Genomic DNA, 17,483 nt, shown 5'->3' on the forward strand with positions numbered 1-17,483 from the left:
TGCAGTGATCCAGGTGGGGTCTCATGAGGGCAGGAGTAGAGGGGGAGTATCACATCATTCAAACTGCTGGTCATGCTGCTTTTGATGCAGCTCAGGAGGTAGTTGGCCTTCTGGAGTGCATGTGCACATTGCCAGGTTAGGTTGAGCTACTCCTCCACAAGCACCCCCAAGTCCTTCTCCCCAGGCCTGTTCTCAATCCATTCTTCACTCAGCCTGTGTCCATGTTACCAATGAAGATGTTCAACACCACCAGTCCCATTATCTACCCCTAAAGAACATCACTGGTCTCCACTTGGACATTGAGCAACAACACTCTGAGTGCAACCATCCAGCCAACTCCTTATCCACCAAATGGTCCATCTGTCAAATCCACATTTCTCCAGATTAGAGACAAGGATGTTGGGTGGGAAAGTGTCAGATGCTTTGTAAAAATCCGGATAAATGACATTGGTTGTGCTTCCCTCATCCATCCTGGCTGTAACCCCTTTGTAGAAGGCCACCAAATTTGTCAGGCACGATTTGCCCCTAGTGAAGCCATGTTGGCTGTCACCAGTCACCTCCTTATTGTCCGTTTGCTTTAACATAGTTTAAAAGAGGATTTGCTCCATAATCTTGCCAGGTACTGAGGTGAGACTGCCTTGCCTGTGGTTCTTGCTCATTTCCCTTTTTAAAAATAGGGGATTTATGCTTCCCTTTTTCCATTCAGTGGGAATTTCACCAGGTTGTCACAACTTCTCAAATATGATGGATAGTGGCTTAGCCATAGGGGTTGTGCGGTGGGGGCTCCGGGCAGCGCAGGGACCGCCAGTGCCCTGTGCGCGGGGCAGAACACGGAGGAAAGGAGTACCTGAAGTGGCCCTGATGGGAGGTTGCATCCCAGTTGTGAGGGGCTTGGGTTATCACAGTTTAGAGGATGGTGGTGAACTGTATCTCAGTGGTAGTTTAATCTTAACCAATTTATGGCAAGCATAAATAATAATAGTTATTGTAGGATATAGAAATATGACCATGTTTTCTGAAAAAGTGCTTTTTCATGAGTTGGCTTAAAGTGGTATTGTGAGTAAGAATACAATATGTATTCTATGTATAAATTTGAGTCCTCAGTGCTCAGTGAGCTACTGAAGGTACTGAGAGCTTTATTGCTCTGATCTTTTCCTTCCCTAGAACTAGGGCAATGCACGTAACTGGAGAATTTGTGAGTTCCTCTTTCAGAGAACAGAATATTAGGATGGAATTGATCTAATCTAACTCATGTGTCAATGGTGATGATGACTGTAATAGACATTTCGGCTGTCTTTATTGTCAGAGGTACTCCTAGGGCATGATTAATTTTAGTATGAATACAAGAAGCTGAGGGTGGTCCCGTGGTGTAAAGGAGAGCACTCTGGACTCTGAATCCCAAGGACCTGAGTTCGGGTCTCAGTGGGACCGTCCCCTGGCAGTTCAATGCCTCTCTGCCATCCAAACCCATCACATCTCGGATGCTCAGCAGGGTCAGCCCCGGTTAGTACCGGGTGCTGTGACAGTCCCGAGGACTTCACTGTCACTGTCCAAGCTCCCTCGGTCGTGGCAGATGGTCCTTCGGACTTAAACGGTGGGGCCAGTTCTGCGCATGCTGTGCCTCACCTAAAAAATCCACTGTGCCGGCTGGAAGGGCACACCCACGTGGGGAGAGCCCTTCCCAAATCTTTGTTCGCAAAGTTTGGCCATACATAAGAAGCTGATTACAGGAATCGCTTTCTAGAAATTATTTTTTGTAGAGACCCAAAATCAAGTCACCTTACTCCTAAACAAACAAGATTTGATGTGCAATTTAGAATTTTGGAATTGCAATTCATCTTCAGAATCTGTTTTAGGCCCCTACATGACTTTCTGAGTTTCAACAATACTTATTTGCACTTTGTTTTATTTCCATTTCTATTGGATCTTAAATAAACATAGTGGCCTACTTTCTTTCAGATTTAAAAATTAATTAGATATTCCTGTATAAATCTACTCAGTTGTCCTCCTTAGTTTTGAACAGATATATTTCAAGTTGATTAACATTTAGTTTTTATGTCTTTTTCACTCCTGTCAGATCCTTTTTAGAAGGACATTCAGACATATTCTGTAATATAACAAAAAAGAGAAAATACAGATACAGAAGTTACTTTGAAGTATTATATGGATATTTATTTTAATTAGATATCTGCTTCATCTTCTTTTTAAGGAGTATATTTATCCATTTTACATTGAAGTATCATTAATTACATAAGTTTTATTTCAGTGAATGCATTCTCTCATTTGTGCTTATGCAGGTTATTTTACAAACAGAATCCAAAATAAAGCAAGGGAGGTCACCTTCAAGGCCTGTTACCTTTATTAAGACATTGGAAGAGGACAGAGACTACTATAAATGTGAGACTGAGAATTTGTTGACAGTATTAAGAAACATTTTTTCGAATCCTAAGTGAACCTCTGTTTGTGACAGCATGTCAAAAAAGATTTCGTCCATCCTGGTGAGCTTGGGAAATCACTTTGGAAGAAGAGTAATGTGTTTTTTAGAATGTCTGTTTATCTTATGTTAAACTACCAAAGCTATAATTATCAGGAAGAAAACCTAACTGATTGTAAACAGAAGCATGCATAGGACAGGAATGGGCCAGTGATGTGAACTTAACTGCTGCTTTATGCTGCACGCATGTATGTCACCATAAATAGTTATTGACAACTGCTCACACTGTAAGTAATTATTAACATGGTTATCAGTACCATTATGATAGACACCTGCTGCTTAAAACAAACATGTATTTTAGAAAATGGTATGTATAACTATTTTCTTATATTGAGAAATATATACGTAGTCTTGGCTATGTAGAAGTTACCAGGTCGAAGAATGATTAAATCTTTCATTGAAGTTTCCAAACCAGATATAATAAGAAACCCTTCTGAGTTTTGTTTCTCTGCTTTAACCTTATTGTTTAAGGGAGTGAGTTCTGATCCAAAAGTCTTGAAAATATTGAGAGAATGTGAAGAACTTACATCAAAACTGAAAAAAAAAAGATTGTTAAGTGGCAGAAATTCTGGGTAATTTCAAAGTTTTAAGAGCTGAGAGAGACAAAATTGTCAATCTCTATGAACGGGTAATTTTATTTATATTTGTATGATTAATTGGAAATAATAAGGTGATGTGCAAGGAAAAGATCTAGTTTTGGTTTTGTATGAGAAAAGGAAAACATGCAAACCATTTGTTTAAAGAATAGGAAAAAAAGGTATTGAAGTTCTGTGATTTGAATCTGTTAGTTCAATATAAGTTTGTAAGTGTTGTCCTGAGTTAAGAATGCTTTCCTGAATCAAAGAATACATGCACAAATGATTACTTCATCTTTGACATTACACAGTTTCTGGGATGCTCCAGATTATGACCCACACACCACAGTAACATATTACATTATCAATTCCATGTTTCTGTTATGTTGCTGTTTTTAAAAACAGGCACAGGAGGAGATTTTGCAGCTCTGTCAGGAAGTTATAAAATGCTCCAGGACTCCTGAAAGTACTGCAGCAGCTCGAGCTATGTAAAGATGTGTGGAGATAGAAAGGGATGCAGTGCTGTCATATTTCTGAAGGGTGACTGTAGAACATGACAGCCTCAGGGGGCAGTTACAGGTTTGATTCTGTCCCATCCCATCCCACTCACCCCCACACCAGGTTACTTAAACATGGAAACTTCTTAGAAGTGTAATTAAAGTTGCTAGAGGTTTCTACTCTGAGCCTCAGAATTGCTTTACAAGTCTGCAGTGAGTTGAAACTTGTTCTGTGTGTGATTTTTTCTTTACTGTTATTTGATACAGATTTCCCAAGAAACTGCATTTGATGAAAAGGCTCATTTGGAACAGAGAATTGAAGAGGTTGAAACTACTATTCATAATGTAAGAGTATTGGGGTCCTCTTATCCCAAACAAGGGGAAAGCGTGAATGATGGTCAGAAGAGCTCAGGCACAGCAGGCATTAGAAGGCTTGATCAGAAGGCTTACAACTAAGAGAGTTTCAACTTAAGAGAGTTTATTTTTAGTAACACCAACACCTTTTATATCTTCTTATATCTAACATGTCATGACATTATTGGTTAACCAATTCACCTCACATACATAGAAGCATCCCATTGGTCACAAGAGACCACACACACTACAAGTAGCTCTCTTCTCTTTAAGGGAGTACTCTAATCTGCTTTCCTTCACACACTGTCATCCCCACACACAAGGGAAAATAATTACTTATGGAACTGTAAATGTAATGTAGGTGATGTCCATGGTTAGTCCTGCAAGACCAATCTGATTGTGTTCTATTGGAAAGGAATAGACTGAGAGCAGTTGATATTATTTACCAAGACTCTTCCACTCTACTCCACTTTGGTGAGATACCACCTGGAGCACTGTGTCCCGCTCTGGGGCCCCCAGTATAAGAAGGATGTGGACCTACCTGTTGGAATAAGTTTGGGGGGGGGGGGACACCAAGTTGATCACAGGGTTGGAGCACCTCTCCTATGAGGACCAGGGCAGTGATCCTTCCCCTGTACTCTGCGTTGGTGAGGCCACACCTTGAGTATTGTGTTCAGTTCTGGGCCTCTCAGTTCAGGAAAGATATTGAGGGGCTGGAGTGGGTCCAGAGAAGAGCAACAAGGCTGGTGAAGGGACTGGAGCACAAGTTCTGTGGGGAGAGGCTGAGAGAGCTGGGGTTGTTTAGCCTGGAGGAGGCTCAGAGGTGACCTCATCACTGTCTAGAACTCCCTGAAGGGAAGTTCTAGCCAGGTGGGGGTTGGTCTCTTCTCCCAGGCACTCAGCAATAGGACAAGGGGGCACGGGCTCAAGCTCTGCCAGGGGAAATTTAAGTTGGAGATTAAGTTGGAGAAAATAATTCTTTCCAGAGAGAATAATCAGGCATTGGAATGGGCTGCCCAGAGAGGTAGTGGATTCATCATCCCTGGAGGTTTTTAAACTGAGATTGGACATGGCACTGAGTGTCATGATCTAGTAAATGGACTGGAGTTGGACTAAGGGTTGAACTTGGTGATCTGGGAGGTCTTTTCCAACCCAATCGATTCTATGATTCTATGATTCTATCTTACAGCACCTTCCAGTTCCTAAAGGGTGCCTACAAGAGAGCTGGGGAGGGACTTTCTATAGGTCATGTAGTGATAGGACAAGGGGAAACGACCTTAAACTGAAAGGAGGACAGGTTTAGATTAGATAACAGGAAGAAATCCGTGACTGTGAGAGTCATGAGGCACTGTAACAGTTTGCCCAGAGGATTCCCCAGCCCTGGAAGTGTTAAAGGCCAAGTTGGATAGAGCTGTGAGCAACCTGGTCTAGTGAAAGGTGTCCATGCCCATGGCAGGGTGGTTGGAACTAGATGGTCTTTAAAGTCCTTTCCAACCAAACCCATTCTCTGATTCTGTTATCTTAAGATTGCACCAAGGCTTTTAACACTGTTATCTATGTGTTCTTGTATCCAGGTTAGGATGGGCTTGTTCCACCCAGAGTAGAAATGGCTTAAGAGAGACTTAGTTCCTACCTGCCAGTACTCATCAAGAAGTCATGAACAGGCTTTCTACAGCAGTACATGGGTGAAGGATGAGCAACAATAGATACCAGTTGAAATAAGAAGGGTTCAGGCTGAATACAAGGAAATAATTCTCTTTCATGAGGGCAGCTGAGCAGTCCTCAGTCTTGAAGATTTTCAAGACTGGACTGGACAAAGCCCTGAGCAGCTTGGCCTCAGAGCTGGCCCCGCTTTGAGCAAGAGTTTAGACTAAAGACCTAGAGTCCATTTCAATGTGAATTGTCTTATGATTGTGTATTACTAAGACCTGATGCTTTAAAACCAAATTTAATTGTACTGTTCTGGCAGGTCCTTTTAATGTGGTTTAAGTTACTTCTGTGTGCAATTGTTTGCTAACATATGGCTGAAATAGAAAATGAAAACATTAATAGAATGAATGTAAATCTTAAATTTATTTACAGTCTTGGTAGAACTTGTTTTTTAAATAGATTAACATTGATTTCTGTAGCGTATCTTTCTTCTAGATCTTGTGGTTATAAATTTTGGTTAATTTTCTCCCTCAGCATTCTAAAATCCTACCAAGCTTATAAATATAATACCAAGGATTAAAATATTAAACTGAGTGTATCTGATATAAATACACTGTAGGTTTAAATAGCTCTGAGTAGTAAATGAATTTTAATCACATGTGTAGTGAATATTGGCAGCCCTGGTTTAGCTACATCTTCTTATTTCTTCATTTCTTTCCTTTGAGGATGATACATCAACATGAAATTTATGGCACTAGTATTGAAAAAGTTATTGTATAGCAGGGGCTTACTGACTTGCTTTTCAGAGGTCTGATCTTTGATCATAGTAACACAGTACTGAAAGAATTGATAAATGAGAGAGATGCCATGAGAATTTTGTACTTTAAAAGGGCTGTTCCAAATAATTTAGAAAGGACAGTCCTTTGACTGTTAAGTGGAAGCATTTTGATAGAAAGATAAATCTTTCTTTAAACTGGAGATTTCCAACTAGCTTTCCTGGAGTCCGTGCAAGAGGTTTTGGACCTGTTCTTTGTTCTAGCTGCAGACCTGAGGGCCTCATGGTGATGACTTGGTTACACAGGGCTTTATGCAAGTGTTTTGCAGTGATTTCTCTATGCAGTTACTGGCATAGGTATATAATTTAGTAGAGATTTCCTCCTTCATACACTCATAGTAATGTTTTCCCTGATGTTATTTTGTACTGAAAACTTTTAGTATTGATCAATGACAAACAGTTTTGCCCTTGGGCATAATTCCCAAGGGAAAATTTATGTGAATAAATGAAAATATTCTCAGATATCTGAAAGACAGAAAACTGATGTACCTTCAAAATAAGTGAAAATCACATTTCAGCTCTTTGCCAACTATCTTCAGTAGAATTGGACTCAGACCTTGAGCAAATGAGGTACTTGGACATTTCCTCCTCAGTGAAAAATTTGTGCTAAAAATAGATTAAAAATTAAAATAATATAAATTCTGTATATAAACCGGGTCTTCTTTTCCAGCTTTTAATGTTTGATTATATTTGTAGATAAATAGTGAATGGCTAGAACTGATGTTCAAAGTGGCACTTTTGAAAAACACCATTGATTTGCTGGAAACTGAGATGAAAAGAATGACAAGAAAAGTACTGGACTTTGAAACTGAGCTGAGTCAACGGGAAGCTGATTATGTTTCTCTTAGGTAAGTAAAAGTATGTCATTGCATAAAGTTAACTAGTGACATCAGCCTATGTTCACTGGTTTTCATAACTGTTATATAGCTCAAAGGGAAAGGAATTTATGATAGCTTCTTTTGAGCCATCCTTCCTTTTGCAATGAACTTGTTTTTCTCATTGCTTATTCATATGTAAATATTGTTTTTTTGATGATATGATGATATGCTGGAAACCACCTTCAGCGGAAAACTGGAATTCACTTTGACTTAGAGCTAGGAGCTTTCTATTACAAACTGCAGGGATTGATCATTTTTTGGTAAATTGCATACAAATAGTTTTGTGTTCACTTTTTAGCTGTTGTTTTTATAAAAGCAGGCAAACATGCATAAAATAATGAGTGTTTGGTTTTGTTAGTTTTAAGCATCCTTTTCTTAGTCTTGAGGCCTTTCCATGAGAGGAAATAAATCGGTAGCTTTGCGTAGGGAGTTCCTAACCATGTTCAGAAGCATGCAGTAGGACTAGATCAAAGCCTTTAGGGAATTGTTATGGGTTCACCTAGGTGGGCCTAGATTTGGGCCCTGAAGTGTGGACTAGGCCGAAGCTGTCAGCTGACTTGAGCTGGGCTGAGCCAACCGCTGACCTCTTCTAGCCAGTAATTTTGTATTCCATACCACATTATGACATCATCTCCAGGGAAGGAGGAACCAGTGTGGGAGTGGTTAAGTCAGTCGCTTCTCAGCCCTCCTCTTGGGAGGATGCACGATGCTGTCCCAGGGGGGATGGAGAGGACCAGGCCCACCACTGGCTCACAGGGTACCTCAGGAAAGTAAAATGTGTTGTTCTGGGTCTCTCCTTTCTGCTTGGGTTTGTCTCCCTGGGGAATAAGTTTTTTCTTAAGTAATGTGTAGTTAAGATAGTAGAATTTGTGTGTTCGTTATGAAGTTGAGGTGGGGAACTTGTTGTTGCAGACTTGTGTGAGTGTATATTTGTACTCTCTTCTAATTGTCTCTTTCTTTCTGTGAAAAATATATGTAGATTTAGTATAAATGCGGTTTGAAGTTTTTTTTTTTCTTTCCCCTCTTTTCCTCCCTTTCCCTGGTGTTAGGAGGGAGGCTTTTCTCTCTGTGCTTGGGGGGATTGGCAGTTGCTTATCTCAAACCAAGACAGTTAATGGTGCATTGGCCGGGAAACGACGGAGGACCTTGGCGGGTGTCCCAGAATCTTGGCAGGCTTCCCGGGAGGATTGTTGTAGAAACATAGATTGATAAGTGCCTTGTTTAAGTACATCCAGAACAGAAAATGTAAACAACTCTCCCTTGCTGTTGAATGCTTGTTTTCACTGTTTCACTGTCTTTGTGAGTTCAAACAGCTCGACTGGTGCCTGCTGTGAATGCAGCCACTGCAGAAAAGAGAGGCCCATGTAAGCTGTTCGTGTGTGGCAAGACACGGCTGTTTGAGTTGAATCCCTGAGGACTCATCATGTGAATGCTGATGTGCCCAGGAGCCGAGCTGATGAGGAGCATCTCACCTGGACTGGCATGGGGAGGAGGTGTTCCTGGCTCGATGGGCCCATCGTGCCTCAGGCCACCTGTAGGTGGATAAAGTCGAGGGGTGGATTTAACCGTGAACACTATTCTTAAAGTTATCCACAGTTGTGAAGCGTGCTTGCCATTGTGAGACCCCAGTGAACAGGGAAAAGAGGAGCTGCGAACCCCCTGCAGAGAACCCTACAGATGCGGCGCCCGGAACCAGCGCCCGCAGTGCTGAGCGACCCGCAGGAGCCAGAGCTGTCGCTGGCGGGGCTGCCACCAGGGCTGCGAGCGAGCCGGGGGAGGCTGCGAGCCGTGGGAGGCTGTGAGCCGTGAGAGGCCACGAGCCGTGAAAGGCTGTGAGCCATGAGAGGCCACGAGCCATGAGAGGCCACGAGCCGTGAGAGGCTGTGAGCTGTGAGAGGCCACGAGCCATGAGAGGCCACGAGCTGTGAGAGGCTGTGAGCCATGAGAGGCTGCGAGCCATGAGAGGCTGCGAGCCATGAGAGGCCGCGAGCCGTGAGAGGCTGCAAGCTGAGCCAGGGCTGCAAGCGAGCCAGGGCTGCGAGCCGCCGGGGCTGCTCCTGCCTCTGCTGCTTGCTTGTGCTGCTGTCGGGGCTGCTTCCGAGGCTGCCAAAGCTGTTAGGACTGCTGCTAAGGGGGATGGCTCACATGGTGAACTGTAGTACTTCTGTGTGACCGAGGAGAAAGACATGAAGAGAAGCCTGCGTAAGCTGTTGATGTGTGGTGGGACACTGCCATTTGAGTTGAATCTTTGAAACCCATCGTGTGAGTGTTGATGTGCCCAAGAGCCGAGCCAATGAAGAACATCACACCCTGGACTGGCTGGGGGAGGGTTGTTCCTGGCTCAGTGGGCCTATGATGCCTCAGACCACCTGTAGGTGGATGAGGCCAAGGGGTGGATCTGACTGTGAACACTATTTTAACCCCAGTGGGAAACTAGAGACTCCTGAAGAGAGGATGGTAACCCTACTGAAAGACATGAACCATCAGATAAGATGACCTGAGTTGAACTGCTGTGTTCCCATCTGAAATATCTACCCCATCCTAATGGACTCTTAGCCACATTATGGAGGGGTGGAAATCAGCCCTGAAAAAAAATAAGTGTTTAAGTATGAGAACCTAAGATATGAGTGACATAATATGGTATGGAATAAGGGGTGGAGAATGTTATGGGTTCACCTAGGTGGGCCTAGATTTGGGCCCTGAAGTGTGGACTAGGCCGAAGCTGTCAGCTGACTTGAGCTGGGCTGAGCCAACCGCTGACCTCTTCTAGCCAGTAATTTTGTATTCCATACCACATTATGACATCATCTCCAGGGAAGGAGGAACCAGTGTGGGAGTGGTTAAGGCAGTCGCTTCTCAGCCCTCCTCTTGGGAGGATGCGCGATGCTGTCCCAGGGGGGATGGAGAGGACCAGGCCCACCACTGGCTCACAGGGTACCTCAGGAAAGTAAAATGTGTTGTTCTGGGTCTCTCCTTTCTGCTTGGGTTTGTCTCCCTGGGGAATAAGTTTTTTCTTAAGTAATGTGTAGTTAAGATAGTAGAATTTGTGTGTTCGTTATGAAGTTGAGGTGGGGAACTTGTTGTTGCAGACTTGTGTGAGTGTATATTTGTACTCTCTTCTAATTGTCTCTTTCTTTCTGTGAAAAATATATGTAGATTTAGTATAAATGCGGTTTGAAGTTTTTTTTTTCTTTCCCCTCTCTTTTCCTCCCTTTCCCTGGTGTTAGGAGGGAGGCTTTTCTCTCTGTGCTTGGGGGGATTGGCAGTTGCTTATCTCAAACCAAGACAGTTAAAAAGCATAGGCCAATGAGTGCAAGATAAAAAAACAATAATTAACTGACTGGAAGAAAAGATCAATCAAGTGTGGAGTTTGTGCAGAGAGATGAAGGACTAGGTCACAGACCAAACTGGTCTACCAAGTGAACAGACTGCCAGAGAGGGTACTGCCACATTTCCCTCTTTTATTTCCTTAAATATAGCTCACTTAGGCCAGCACTGTCCTAAACCTGTGTCCTTACACGTGGCTGGTGTAGGTGTTGTAGTTTTTGTGTTGGATTTTGAGTAGTGGGAATGCTGGGTGCAAGCATGCCCTGCTGGCCCACAACACTTCCCTAAAGATACTGTATTCCTAAAATAGCATGAACAGTTTTGCAAACCCAGTCCTGACTTACTGCTGCTTTATAATCAATTGTAAGATTTATGAATACTGTAAAAATGTAGTTGTTGAAAATTAGTTGCTGCTACTGAAATGTATTTTTTCTTTCCACCCACAAATCACGCTGATATTTCTCTCAATTTCTTGAAGAGTATGAGAATCATTAATATTGCTACATTATTTGAACAGATAACTTCGGTATAACTTGAAACAGGTCAGGGATTTCAATGTATATCCCAAGGGATGATTTTTATTTTAATTATTTTTGTGAAGTTTTTACAACCATCTGTTTTAAAGAATTCTTCCTACTTTTCTGTGATTCTTTACAGGAGTATTCAGACTTTAATATACAGAGATTGTGGTTAACATTAGTAAAATAACCCCAGTAGTCTAAAATAAACAGAAGAATCTTGACTTTTCACAATTTTTGCAATTTTAGTGACATTTCAAAAAAGAAAAAAATTATATATCAGTGCCTGAATTCTCCTGTTTAATGCTTCTGCTTTTCCAGTTTATTGAATGAAAAGACAGAACAGAATCTTTCAGAGACTCAGCAAAACCTTATTAAGAAAAAACATGAAATGAAACTTAGCCAAGAGGAAATTATGGTTTTGGATGAAAAAAATTGGTGAGTGACAGATACAATTTGTATAATAAAATTCAATAGGCTGATTATTATATTCCACGTTTTTCTTTTTTTGTTGTTATGGATTGAAGGAAAATATATTGAATGCAAATAAGTATACTTTTGACAGTTTTAACATTTTGAGTGCACAACTTTTGTTTTCTTTCATTATGGAGGGGGTTTGCATTTTAAAATTATGCAGTACAGCTCTTACAAGTAAGTTTCAGTGACAATACATACTGTCAGCTGAGCAATGTGTGTTGGTACCAATGTGCAGTGTCTGAGGTTATCAGTTGTGGACTGCAATGAAGTCTCCCCTCAGCTTCCTCCTCTCCAGGCTGAACAGACCAAGTGCCCTCAGCTACTCCTCACATGGCCTCCCCTCCAGACCCTTCACCATCTTCGTTGCCCTTCTTTGCATGTTCTCTGATAGCTTAATATCTTTCTTATATTGTGGCACCCAAAACTGCACACAATATCCAAGGTGAGGCCACCCCAGTGCAGAGCAGAGCAGGACAATCCCCTCCCTCAACCGGCTGGAGATGCTTTGCCTGATGCCCCCAGGACATGGTTGGCCCTCCTGGCTGCCAGTCATTTCATTGTAGAAGTTTGACAAATTGATCAAGCATGACTTTCCCTGGGTAATGCCATGCTCACTGCTATTGATGATTGTGCTGGTTTAAAGGTAAACCAGCAGGAGAAACGAACCCAACACAGAAGAGATTGTAAGTCAGAGTTACAATTTAATAACAATATTACAATAAATGCAGGGGCCAAAGAGAGATTGGTTTTAACCCACAAAACCCAGACGTATAACCCAGCACCCTGGGGCACAAACACAATGCTGTTCATTAGCCCCTGTGCTGAGCCTCATGTGGTTCCTCTGAGTCCAAAATAAAAGGAGGGGAAAAACCTGTTGGTGCAGATGATGGTCGCAGTCTGGTCAAGAGTGGTGGTCATAGTCCTGTTGAGGTTCTGGTCCTCCTCTGGATCTGACAAGTGGTCCCAGAAACCCCCAAATCCCAAGATTATATATGCTCAGGTTCCAGTGGGAACACCCAGTACCTCCCCCAGGGTGGGAACTTCCATAATGGCATGATCTAACTCTGTGAGTCATGGGATACTTTTGGACTCCTTGATAGCCCATTAGCAGACAGGACCCCTCAGGCTGAGTGTGAAGGTGCTGATGCCTCCCCAGGGGGGAGTTATCACAGCTCTTACCTCACAGGCTTCTTTAACACCCAGCCTGCATCCTGAGGGATCGGATGTGCCCTGGGCAGCTGCTGCAAATGGTCCATTGTTAACAGTTCATGAGAAATGACATGGAGGGTGAGAATACACAGCTTTGGTCACACCCACACAGTGATAAACTGGTCCTGGCTTGCTGAACAAGGACAATGATATTCTTGTCTTTTATGTGCCTGAACATAATTTCCAGGATTAGTTGCTCCATCAGACTTTTCTTTAGAACCAGGTTTGAGCACTGTCTTAGCAGGTTCTAGAGCCATGCATCCCAAAATATGAGATGGAAATTTGAACACCTCTCATCTTGTGTTTTGAAGTAAGGAAAAATCCTGTGGAAAAAGTAGAATGTGAATATATGCTATGATGTCCCTGAAAGACTGTTTTATCTCATGGAAATAGTTAAAATGTGTTACTCAATTAAGCCCATATACACTGATATTTAAAGAGTAATTTGCAGCCTACGTGGTTTTTATGTAATGTAAGGCTCTCCATAAGAGGAGCTTCTGTTATTCTTCTCTGCAAATGCAATGTATGTAGATCAAATAAAGATTGATACTCTGACCATTTAAAGGTAAATGTAATGTGTAACACAGTATTAGCTGAAGGAAGGTATTGAGAGAGGTATTATAGAATTGTTGCTGTTCAGAAAGTGGATGAGAACATAACAATAATGAAACAGCAACAGCACAGGAAGACTCTGTGGCAGATTTTGACTTTAAAAAACCCACAGAACTGATATATGGTCCTAGTTTGTCCAGAGAGCCTCAAACCAGTAGACATTTCATCCTTCTAATTCCACCCCACATACCTGCTATTAAGTGTAGGAGTAAACAGGCCTCTTCATGAAGGGGTCAGCATATTGGATCAGAATTCCAAATGTCATATTCCATTTCATAGCAGTTATACAAGGCACATATCCAAAACACAAAGTTTTTATTCAAAAATCTTAATGTGCTCAGCAGTGCTGTGTGTTCCTTGTCCTTTTTTTTTAGGTAGGACAGAGCTAAAATGAACGTGATGTGTTCCTCATACAGTCATCTCTTTGGATGTAATTTCTAATAAATCCTTCGAGGAAACCACAGTGTTTTACCTCTCACTTTGCTGTTAACCTCCCAGACTCATTCTGCCACCCACTGAAAATTAAGAAGTTAAAAGTGACTGACCAGGAATACAAGTATCACTTGGCAAAGTACAGGCATTTTTCAAAGAGGAAAAACCTCGGTTGTGTTAATTTTGAGTGTACAAAATTCTTAATGCTTTGAGTCAGAGCTGCTGCGGCTGTGGGCTCCTCTGTAACGTGACTCTGTCAGCTCTCAGTCACGCCAGAGTTTACAGGTGACAGCAGTATAAATATGACTGACAGAATCCCAGCATTCACACATCATCTACATGCAAAAACACATTTTATTGCTAAAATAAGAGGATCTCATTTGAAAATGAAATGTGGCCCATGGCAGAATTTTCAACCTTATTAGCTCTGCAGAAGGAGCAGAATTCTAGGAATACAGTTTAAAATGTCAGTAGCTAATTTTGCTGTCAGAAGCAAGAACTCTTCTCTTCTAGTTTTTACATACAGGAGTTATTTAAAGAAATAACTTTAAGGTTTATTCTAGAATAAATTACTGCTACCTCTTAAAATTCATATGGAGATGTTTTGTAGGATTTCGAAGCAGTTTTAATATTTTTTTGCGGTATCTTTTTGATTATCTCATATTGCTTTACTGTAGCATTTAACCACAGAAGCAGCATGCAAGTCTTGTATTCCTGTGTTAAGCAAGTCTCTTATGAAAATGGATGGAGGGCTTCAAAACATACATTGGGAGAGTCACTATACTTGCAAATCTCCCAACTACACAACAACTTTGCATTAAACTAGATCAGTCAAACAATTATTAAATTAGCCTTTAAATTTCACAGCAGAGAAGGTAAAAAGAGTATGTGAAATATATTAGAAAAATAAGTTCATGTTAACATTATATTTAAGGGATCTACATATACTTTGGGATCATGAAAGATCGATTTTCCGAAGTTTTAAATGTTTAATTTGGCATTTCTCAGGGTCTTACTCCTCAAAGGTTATGTGCTGTATACTCTTGGAAAAGGACACTGTTTTGCAAGGCTTGACTATGAATATTCAAAAGTCAGGGCTTAAAATTACTGTTTGTTTTCATGAAAGATACCTTGGATTTTACATCTAGTCACAAAGTAAGCAGAATAGATGGAGTTGTTTATTAGCAATGAAACTTGACATGGACTTTAAAATGATTGGCTGTTTTAAGAAGTATCAATATGTTTAATCTTAATTTGCCTTGAAATTTTTGTTGACCTTGATTTTTACAAATCTGAAAAATTAGTATTTGGTAGGCAAATTTTTAAAAACTCACCTTGAATAAACTTTGAAAAATCGTTCATACATACCCAGATTATTCAGGTATTTTCAGTATGAATCTCTCACTGACCTGTCCATCCTCTGCTCCAGCTGAGATTATTTCTTGGGTAATTTTTTTTCCCCCATTGGCCTAGGATCTCAATTCTCCCAGTATCTTGCTCCTTTGAACACAAAAATGGTTATCCTCTGAAAATTCTGAGGAATGTGCTGGAGAAGTGGAGTGTTTGTTAAGATGTCTCAGTTCACAGATTTCCCATGACCTTTGGCTGAGCATTAGTGTGCTTAATGTAAACTAGGCTTGAGTAAAATATAGATAAAATGTTTGCAGCACCCCAAACCGACTCAGTAGACAGACTAAAGTGCATACCTGAAAAGATGAAGGGAAAATAGCACCTAGCTTACTTATGCTAAGACCTTTTTTTTGTATGTAGCTATGTCTCAGGTATGTCCATCTTTCTCTTTGCAGTGGAATATACAAGATTTTATGGATATTCTTCTTTTTTTGTTTTCCCCAAGATATATAGATGCTTAATCTCTTGGTTTGTTTTCATAAATTTTCTTTTTTTTCCCCTAAGTTTATTCTTGACGCTCCTTTAAGTAAAATATGCGCATTCTCACTCTGCTGGTGATGCTGATACTGGCTTGTTTTACCAGGTGTTATTTCCTGCATGCAAATGGTTAATCAATAGTTTTTTACCTCAACTAAATGTGAACTTGGTTCCTGTTCTTTAATGATTCTGTCTGCAGAATCCATTGCTCCATATATTTCCTAGCATTTTGTCATTTGTATCAAGTACACTTATATTAGATGAAATTATAAATCTGACAGAAGATTTTGACTAGGGGAATATAACCCTAATCATCCATGTTGGAGTTAAAGCAAATTTTCTCATTGATCCCAGACTTCCTTTTTTATATTTATCTTCTTTCTTTAAAGGTTACCCTAATAAAATGCCAGTAAGCTTAATAGACATACATCTGAAACTTTAAAATCTTTGTTTAGCTGCAGATCAAGTGTTAGTCATCCCGTTCTGAAACTGAGCTGCTGAGAAAACAACTGGGAAATGAAAGTGCATCTATGGAAAGCCTGGAATCTTTGCTTGTGTCCAAGCATGAGATAGACTCTGAAATTCAGTTTCTCAAGGAACAGCTTGCTTTAGCAAAAAACTATCTCTGAGCATGGCCAGGTTTTTCTCATTCTTTACAAGTGTAGATAAACAGAGATGATTTCATCTAGCTGCATTTTCAAATGGCCAGCGTACCTGCCTACTTTAATAGCAGAAGATACCAAAAACCTGCTTTGATTCCTCAGCTATACCCTAATTGACTTTTCTGCATAGTGTTGTATTTAACTCCAAAACAATGTTCTTAATCTGCATTGCATGATACAGCTGCCCTTTTAATTTTGGATAATTGTATTTGGCTACATTTGGCTTAGAGGATTATAGTTGCTATCTAATTGAAGTGTGGACTTTACAGTGCTGTGCAGAGACAAGACTTTACTCACCTCAGAAACAGAGCAGCTGAGCTTGAGTCAGAACTGGATATCACCAAAAGACAGGTGGGGACTGAGCACTTTGAAAGGCAAGTATATTTTTTGTGTTGTGCTTCCTGCAGCTAATTGGGGTGAAATGCAATATAATACTAAGACTTAGATTAGTTAGTCAGATAAACAGGAAAGTTTGGATTTACTCTGCTGTACATCTCTGGTATACTTGGAGATTATTCATGCCACTAAATATAGCTGTTATACATGCTTCTAAATTAGTCCTGTAGGTTCCCTGTATAGGCAAGAGAATGAGACAGTGATCAACTACCCTCTGGAATAGCTTGAATGAGGATGGGATGCGTCACTTTCCTGAAGATGTTCATCTGTCTTCACTCATTTATACTGTCTTGATCTATAGTGAAAGTCAAGGTGACTAGTCATTTATGCAAGTGCTATATAGACTACTAGTTCTCTATACCCTCTGGAATGATTTAACCTGTACCATCCCCCATTCTCACAGGTACTCCTTGACGTGCTAGGGATGCTTCCCAAATCACAATGTGGCCAAATATTTTATAATATATTTTTTCAAGAAGATAATTTAACAACATGTAGAAACTGTTTCATGTTATTTGGCCACAGCACAGGAGAATGGTCCCTGTCCTGCTTCATGAGTTAGTTTATCTACATGTTCTTAGTGTCTTAAATAAGTCTCTTATCTGTCAAACAACAGTATTTCTCTATTTCATGGATGTATTGATGATAAAATATTACAGTGTTGGGTATTATTTTGGGTA

The 17,483-nt window shown here is 40.7% G+C and overlaps 1 protein-coding gene across 1 annotated transcript; it reads left to right on the forward strand.

The window, feature by feature from the left end:
- The first annotated feature begins 1,174 nt into the window (after positions 1 to 1,174).
- TSGA10 (testis specific 10) lies at positions 1,175 to 11,603 on the forward strand. Its single transcript, XM_071568198.1, is given in 8 exon segments — positions 1,175 to 1,195; positions 2,298 to 2,498; positions 2,966 to 3,031; positions 3,033 to 3,122; positions 3,475 to 3,648; positions 3,834 to 3,911; positions 7,102 to 7,253; positions 11,450 to 11,603. Coding segments are annotated over 8 exon segments (903 nt in total). The 3' UTR covers positions 11,571 to 11,603.
- Positions 11,604 to 17,483: the final 5,880 nt, after the last annotated feature.

Source organism: Pithys albifrons, chromosome 1 (assembly GCF_047495875.1).
Source record: "Pithys albifrons albifrons isolate INPA30051 chromosome 1, PitAlb_v1, whole genome shotgun sequence".
Classification (NCBI taxonomy): domain Eukaryota; kingdom Metazoa; phylum Chordata; class Aves; order Passeriformes; family Thamnophilidae; genus Pithys; species Pithys albifrons.